Source organism: Gymnogyps californianus, chromosome 11, assembly GCF_018139145.2.
Source record: "Gymnogyps californianus isolate 813 chromosome 11, ASM1813914v2, whole genome shotgun sequence".
Classification (NCBI taxonomy): Eukaryota; Metazoa; Chordata; class Aves; order Accipitriformes; family Cathartidae; genus Gymnogyps; species Gymnogyps californianus.
In genome coordinates, this window is record NC_059481.1 from 618,619 (window position 1) to 627,076 (window position 8,458).

The window sequence follows — 8,458 nt, forward strand, 5'->3', positions numbered from 1 at the left end:
CCAGGGACAGGCAGTTTCTCTGTCCCCTCTGGGTTACTCCTGTTTCCTTGGACGGCGAGGAGTTACCTCCGTCCGGGGCTCAGTGAGGAGCAGCCTGACAGGGCGCAGCCCGCATTTGTGCGGTGATTCACCGAGCGCCCCAAGCACAACACCCACAAGCAGGAGCCAGGCTGCTTGATAAAGAGCTGAACCAGGAATGGTGGGAGCACAGACAAGAGACCAGGGGTCGAGAACAGGCAGAGGAGGGGAGTGAGAGGCCTGGCGATGTGTGCCGTCTTGCTGTCACATCTTGGGGACAATCTGAGCATTGCAGCGGATGCCCTGGTTACTCCAAACCTGCTTTGCTCTGGGATGTACCCTGGGGAGATGGAGGGCTCCCGTGGGAGATGCCTGAGCATACGCCCAGATGTGGGACTGCAATGTTCATGAGAACTGGAGATGCATGCACAGCCATGCCCGGGACAAGCAGCACGCTGGCAAGTGGGCAGGAGATGGCTCTGCAGAGAAGGCTGGGTGGGGTGGAAGCATGGAGGTGGTTTTCTCCCCGGTGTCTCTCTGAATGCTGATTTCCAGCTGTCCTGGGCAGCAGGATGACACTGTGGAATGGCTCCTTCCCCTTCTACCCTGGCACCAACGCATGCTTCCCCTTCGACACCACCCGGGCCGCCATTGTCTCCATCTTCCTCTCCATGTTGGCCACTTTCATCATCATCCTGCCGGGGATCCGGGGCAGGGGGGTAAGTGGAGGGGCTGGGGGACCTCAGTCCTCTGGTCCCTGCCCTGTGCATCCCACATACCTTCTCCTTCCCAGCCTTGAAAACAGACTTGGGGAGCAAACATACCCACAGGTTCATGGCCAGGGCTCTGGGATCTCTAGCAAGCCATGGGGCTGAGCTCCAGCCCAACCCAGCATGTACCCCCATGCTGGAGACACCAAACTCCACCATCACAAATTTATGAGGTGCCCAGATCTGAGCTTGGCTGGATTTCACTGTGAGCAAGCCTGAGTGATCTCGCAGGAGTAGCAAAACAGGGCGAGGCTCAAAGACCTCGCTCCACCTTTCCCAAAACCCCAATAAAAGAAGGAGGTGTGCACCACGCGTGCCCCGGCACTGCTCGCGGGGCAGTGGCCAACTGACCCGGCTGCGAGCCCACTGCTCGGACACCACACGGTTGTCGCGTGCTTGGCTTTGCAGCAGGGCTGGCCGAGACGCGTCTCTGCACCAGCGGACACACTGCAAATCCCCGGCTGCTGCTTTTGTCTCCAGCTGTGGCCAGCTGCCAATGCGTCCAAACACGTTGGGTTTGGATAGGTGTGGAAATCCCAGCTCAGAACTATTAAAGGGAGTGTCTCCACCCTCCGTCCCAGAAAGGGGACGGCACAGCTTTCCCAAATGGGCTGTTTTCACCTTCTTGCTCTGCCCAGATCTCCCTGCTGCCTCCCCCACCCCACGGCAGGGATGCCCCAGCCACATGTACCCCCCATGCCACCCGCTTGCAGAGCCTGAAGGGTGACTCCCCAGGGGAGGGACAGGCCCATTTCTCACTAACTGGCATTTCTAAATGACATGCTTGGTGCTGAGGTCCCCATGGCAAAACCTGACTGAGACCTGTCCCCCTCCTTTGCTCACCCCTTGCAGAGACTCTTCTGGTTCCTGCGGGTGATGATGGGCCTCTTCGTGGGAGCGGTGATCCTCAGTGAGTACCGGGGTCCTGGGGGGAAAGCTCAAGGATGCCTAAGACATGGGGGATGGAGGAGCAAGGCAAGGGAGGGTGAACAGAGCAGCCAAGCGTCAAGTACAGCCCGCAGGATGAGTTTATGGAGAAGACCGACCCCTGTTTGTGTCTGGGACCTGGCTCCAGCAAGTGGTGGGAGGTGCAAACACCCATCTGTCTCCTCTCCAAAGGCTGGTGGTTGTATGCACAGACCACCTCCAGGGCAGTCACCGAAAGCCCACCACCAACTGCCAGGGGACCCAGACAAATTGGCAGGTGCTTAGATGAGGACCAGTGCCTGGACAGTGCCCTCACATCGGCCCCGGTGTCTCTAGGGCTAGGGACTGCACGGGGTCTGGGGAGAAACCAACCAAAGTGGGGTTCTCAGGATCGCGGGTCGGGGTTGATGGTGTGGAAGGACATACAAGGCTTCTGCTCCTTGGGGCTCACAACCCAGGCCTTGCCCTTGGGATAGGGTAGATGATGCTCAGGCCATGGTGACCGTCATGGCAGGTGCTTCCAGCACTAGATGTCTCGCTGCCAGGCCATGACTAACCTCTGAAGTCTTCACAGCCATACAGTTCACCAGGGACTGGGAGACCGGCTGGGTGACAGCAAACACCTCCTACAAGTCCTTCAGCCGTGCCCTGGTGAACGCAGACATCGGGCTGCACATTGGCCTGGTGGGGATGAACGTCACACTGGTGGGTGAGTGCATATCACAACAGGAGGGGATTGGGTGCAAGTTTGGAAGCCATGCACCTGGGTACTGGGGCTGTGGGTCCTCGAGCCCTCACACCAGGAAGTCTTGGAGCTGCCTCCAAGGCTGAGAAAGGTCCTTCGTCTTCATCATCTGGCAGGAAACCCGGTGAATCAGGTCAATGAGACCATCAACTACAACGAGCACTTTGCCTGGAGCTTCGATGCAGACTATGACCACAGCTATGGTGAAGGCCTGGAGAAGGGGCTGCCCAGCCCCATCCTCTACGTGGCAGAGAAGTTCACCATGCAAAGCCCCTGCAGCGTGCACAGGCAGTACCGCATCTCCGGCCGCTATGCGTCCCTCACACTGTGGTAAGTTAGAGCAAGAGATCAGCCCTCTCTCTGCTCAGTGGGGAGGTGGGAAGAACCAGGTAGAGCAGAGGGAGCTTGATGGAGCCACCCTCTTCCCTGTAAGGCCATGTCAAAACCTTGGCTGGTCTCTGGCACCCACTCTTCTGCAGAACCTGGGATGCTCATGCTTCCTGGCCTGCCCATCTCCCCACAGTCCTCTTCTGTGTCCTCTGCCCTGATGTGCAAAATTGCAGTTGGAGAAAAATTATTCTTCATTTAAAGGAAAGCAGATGCAAGTCTGTGGGGCTTATGATGCAAGTCCTCTCCCAAGCAAGATGCAGAGCCCCAATAAGACCAGCCATGGGGGGGTTCCTCTTGCATGCCCAAGAGGGCGTGAGACCTGCTGGTGGGGAGCAGGAGGGACCATCAAGAGGGTGCTCAGAGGCTGTCTTGTGGTGTAAAGCTGAAAGCCCTTGTGTGTGTTGTGATGTGGAGTCTCAGAGCATCCCCACGTGTCTCAGAGGTTGTGGGAAAGGCACTGCAGGGAAGAGTGAGTCTTGCGATTCCCTTTATGGACGTAGGCTCCAGGTCCCTGCCCACATCTCCTTTTTTATTTTCAAGAAAAATAGCTAGCCCTGCCAAAATGTTCCTGCTTATTGAGAAGGAGTATTTCAAGGCAGGCATGTTGATGTAAACTTATTTTTCGTTATTATTCTTGGAATCAGAACAATTTGTTAGGCTCACCTCCCCAGCAAGCTAAACCCAAACCCCACGCACAGGGCAGGGGATGGCAGCTGGGTTCACTCCAGGTGCTGAATCAGATGCGGGCAAGGCTCATTGTGCGGTTCTCCAAACAAAGGTCTCCCTTGTTGCCTTTCTCCCTCTGAACAGGTGGGAACTGCCTGGGGGCGGCCAGCTGTGGAGGACCACAAGAGTCAGAGAAAGAGTTAATTTGGAGGGACTTCCAGAGGTTTCTACTCCAGTCCCCCGCCCAGAGCAGGGCTGACGTCAAAGCCATATCAAGGTGCTCGGGGCTTCGTGAAGTTCACCACTGAATGTCCCCAGGCATGGAGATCCCTCTCCACCACTGCGGGACCTGTCCCACAGCTCCACCATTCATGCAGTTACAGAATCTTTTGGGTTGGAAGGGACCTCCTTAGATCAGCCTGTCCAGCCCACCTGCTCAAGCAAGACCAGCTAGAGCAGGTTGCCCAGGGCTGTATCCCTCCATTGAGATGTGGAGAGGAGACCCTGAGAACAGGTTCCAAGCATGACGCTTTCTGCTCGGTTTTGTGGTCCTTTCGCAGGATGGCCTTTTGCACATGGCTCATTTCCATCCTGTTGTTCTCCATGCCCATCCTGCTCTATGGCGGCTACATGCTCCTGCTCACTGCTGCACTGATGCTCTTCTCACTGCTCTTCTTCTTCACTGCGAGGAACACTCCGAAGTGTCCCATTCAGTTTGGCCCAGCTTCCCTGAAAACAGACTATGGTGGATCCTTTTGGCTGACATTAGCGACAGGTGAGTGCTCAGCTTGCTCCTGGGGCTTTTGTTCTCCATCCTAGCAGTGATGATGCTCAGTGGTGCCCCAACAGCGCCTCATCCCTTCTGTCTCCATGGCTGGTCACAGAAAATGATTTGGTTTTTAAATGGCGTACAAGAATTTAGGATAGCATCATCAAGACTGGGTAAAAAAATGTTGAGCAGCCAGGAGATCTGAATGGCCAAAGTTATCTGCATGGAGGTGTGTCCAGACGAGTGCCATGAAAGTCATGAATCGCAGAGTCAGGGAAAGACCTGGCCTGGAAGGACCCTCGGGGGTGTCTCTGCCAGCCCTTGCCCAGAGCAGGGCTAACCTTAAAGCCACATCAGCCTTGTTCAGCCTGGTGGTGGATGTCCCCATGGCTAGAGATCCCCTCTGCCTTTCAGGACGTGCCCCACAGCTGTCCCACTCACAGGGAGCAATTATTTCCTTTTATCAAACCGGAATTTCCCATGTTACAACTGTGCACCTCCGAGAAGAGAGACTGGCTCTTTTTCAGTAGCAGAAGATGGCAATTAGGTCCCCCTGTAGACTCCTCTTTTTCAGGCTAAACAAGCCCAGCTCCTCCAGCCTTTCCCCATACATGGTGGGCTCCAGCCCCAACTCTCTTGGCCATCTGCCCCAGTTCATTGACTTCTCTTTTATACTGGGGAGCCCAAACCGATGGCAGAGTCCAGATGTGGAGAGGGAAATAACACCTTCCCTTGACCTCCTGGGTGATGCCACGTGCCATTGGCCTCCAACCCCAGATCCAGCTCTGGATGGGGCCAGGACACAGCGGGCAGGAGGTGCTAACGTGTCTCCCCACACTGTGTGTTGCAGGGCTGCTGTGCCTGCTGCTGGGGTTGGGCATCATCATCCTGAATTCCGTGCAGCCAGAAAAGCTGAAGCTTGTCTTTAACCTGGACGAGGGAAAGGGAGAAGAAGAGGAGGGGTGGGACAAGTCCTACCTGCCAGCCGAGCCCAGCTCCTCTGCGCAGGACATGCTGATGGTCCCCCTGGGCGAGCTTTGCGAGGTGACAGCCACCCAGCTGTAAGGCACTGGGGGGAGGCAGGGCAAAGCCTGAGGACACCCCTCCTGAATTCACGCTCCTGTCCAACCCCACCAGGAGCCCAGGTGGGAAGAGACATGACAAGAGTCGGGTGACAAGAATATCCAAGTCTGGAAAGGTGTCTCAAATACAACAGTTTGCCCTCATTTTTCTTGCTGTTGTTTTACTCACCAGCAGCTGGAAGAGTTTTTGGGGTGAGGAGAATCCATGCCCCATCCCTGGCTGTCCAGTTACAGGCACTGGGCTACTGCCCTTCCCCTTAGCCCATCACCAACAAACCCTAAGAGTCCTCCCTAGGATACAGAGACTAAACCAGAACAAACTGGGGAGAAACCAAATAACTGCAGATGCATAGATATGAACCAAAAGAGTAGAGCCACCGCAACCGTACCCCCACCCTGAAGGCCCCCGAGAAGTCCCCTCTGCCCAGGGACGCTCTTCCCATCAGCGGTCAGGAAGAGCGAGTGGAGCTGCGCTCACCAGAGTGCCCTGTATCCAGCACCTCCTCTTGGTCTGGGGTGAAGAGCAGGTTGGCAAGGAGGCCCGTGATTTAGTAGGATGCTGGAGGTACCAGACCTTGGAGGCCTCCTGGATGTCAGACCCATCCTGACACACCGCAGCTCAAGTTCGATGGAAGTCTGAGATGTGCTGAGCTGTACGTTGGGCTGGAAACAGCACAGGCAGGGAGCTGGTTGGCTCCTGCTTCTTACAGTGCTTATAAACACCCCAAACCACAGCCACCAGCCTGTGAGCGGGCTGTGAGTTATCGGTGCTCTCGCAGCCCTCTGAAAGGAAGACAAAACATTTTGGTGGGAGGGAAAGAGAGGAGGAGATGGGAATGGAAGTGCTACAGTGCCCTGGAGAGCATCAATTAGCAAGAGGTGAGCATCACACCCGGTCTGGGAGGCTTGGTTTCTTCCTGCTTAGCTGTGGAAATACACGTGTCGTGGGGCACGCGACGCTGAAATCCTGCACACCCAAGGTGGATGCAGCCACCCACTCCTGGCTGCTGACAGCTAGCAGGTACCTTGCCCACGCAGGGAGGGAGGGGAGGGAGCATGTTTCAGGTTTGCACCCCTTTAACCCTGTGCAGGTTTTGCAACATTTTTTTTTCTGTTTTGTGCTCACTTATTTTCCCCTCTATCTCAATAAAATAAGTTGGACCTCGTCTTTCTCTTGTCTGTTGATAGAGGCGTCCCTCTGAGGGCTTTCAGGCTGGGGATGCTCTGTTGCTGTGACATGGCAGCCATAGGGAAGGGAAAGAAGGCAAAGGCAGAGCCCTTTTTTGGTCCCGTATGGGGCATCTGACCACAGCTAGTCAGCGCAGGGCAATAAAGGCAAGTCAACACACAGTAAATAGGGTATCAGAGCATCCCCAGGCAAACGAGCAAGGGGGATATGGGAGGACTTTAGCTCCTGGAGTGACCCTGGGCATGTGGAAGGTTTGATGGGAGCAATCCCCAGCCCAGCAGAGAGGTTTGCAGAGGGACCATCATGGGGCAGGCCCTCTGGGGAGGGATTGCTCAGACATGGCATCCTGCCCCATCCTACTCCAGATGGAAGAGCCTTCAATGAGGACCTAGAGGACCCAACAGGCATTTAAAAATAGGTTGGAGCTGAACTCCTTGGGCTTGGGCCAGGAAGTTCCCAACGGCATCTACCAGGAGATGCTTCAGCGTACAGATGGACTAGATCCAGCGTGCAACAACCCCCTTTTATTTATTGAATTGAAACTCAGCCCTTATAAACCTCTGCCTTTTCACTGGTGTGTTCTACCTTGCAGCCCAGCCTGGAGGGCAGGGGAGTGGGCAGTTCTGCTGCCTGCTAGATGGCATGGTGGCTGCATGGCCTGGTGCAATGAGTGCCTCCAGGCATGGGGACCACCGTCCTTGCAGAGCCCCAAGCTGTGCTCTCTCAGACGCTTATGGTGTTTGCTCCATGGCTGGCACTGACTCTCTAGTTAGATGCCAGATTGCCTGGATAGCATGGGGCCAGAATCAGCCTGGGCCAAGAGCCAGGGATTTAATGGCAATTATTTTACGTCTTGCTGTCCAACAATGGCTCAGTCCAGCCAGGAAACTGAGCCAGGAGCTGTGGTGGATGGAGGAGGTAGGACCTGCAGCAGCACAACCTGGGGGCCGTACAGCCACAGCTCTTGTAGTGCATGTGAAGAAGCTGCTATGACAACATGTAGTGAGGCAAAATAATCATCCCTGAGCAATGGCCCTTGTGTGTGCACCTCCCTGTGGTGGCAAGGGAAGAAGTCCTCTACCTGCAAATCTACTTGCAGGTAACCAGCCCCTATGACACAGCCCCTGTTGTCCTGACGCCCTGCTCTGCATGAGACACAATGTGTGAAGGGGTCTCTGCATCCCCTGTCGTGTCATTGCCACTGCTGCAGAAATCCCAGCCGTCCTGTGTTTGCTAGGAAGTGGGCAAGACACACAGAGATCTGGTGTCTCTATGCTTCAAACAGACTGAATTTTGTTTATGTTTTGTTTATTTGGGTTCATGCCCTTTATGTCTGATGCAACAGGCTTTCCTTTTGTAAGGATGCTATTGGGGGGGGAATCTTGCCTAAAAGCAGGAGATGAGGCTGGAGAGTGCCAGATGTGGTGGCAGAAAGGATGGGAAACCCCCCAGCCTCCTGGGCTTTCAGGGCACGGGATCCATCCCACACCAACCCCAATAACTTGTGGTTGGTTGTAGCATCTTCCCATGATGCCTCCGGACCTGACATGTTTGGACGCAAGAAAGACTCAAGAAAGGATCCTCCTTTTCCTGAGGGAGTTTTGTTGGTTTAATCTTATGGCTTTTGTCCTGCCGCTCAGCTAGTTAAAGTCCTTTTGAGGCTCTCCTACATCCCTACAGCATGCTGCTCCCCACGACAAGGGTTTCTCAATAGCTCACCTTGACACTTGCCAGTGAGCCTCGTCCTCCCTTGGGGGCACCTCTGCCAGGGCAGCTCCCCCCATGGGAAGGATGCTGCTGCTGGGGGCTCGCAAGCAGTCACCTGCAGATATGCCCCACAGCCCCCCCTTAAGAAACCAGCCCCCAAAAATGCTCAAAGTGTTTCAAAGGAGCGGGATTTTA

General features: G+C 55.3%; 1 protein-coding gene across 1 annotated transcript; it reads left to right on the top strand.

The window, feature by feature from the left end:
* The first annotated feature begins 590 nt into the window (after window positions 1-590).
* On the top strand, window positions 591-5,350 carry DUOXA1 (dual oxidase maturation factor 1). Its single transcript, XM_050903506.1, has 6 exons — window positions 591-737; window positions 1,641-1,698; window positions 2,290-2,424; window positions 2,577-2,790; window positions 4,077-4,291; window positions 5,136-5,350. The coding sequence occupies exons 1-6, from the start codon at window positions 591-593 to the stop codon at window positions 5,348-5,350; spliced, it is 984 nt and encodes a 327-aa protein (XP_050759463.1).
* The last annotated feature ends 3,108 nt before the right edge of the window (window positions 5,351-8,458 follow it).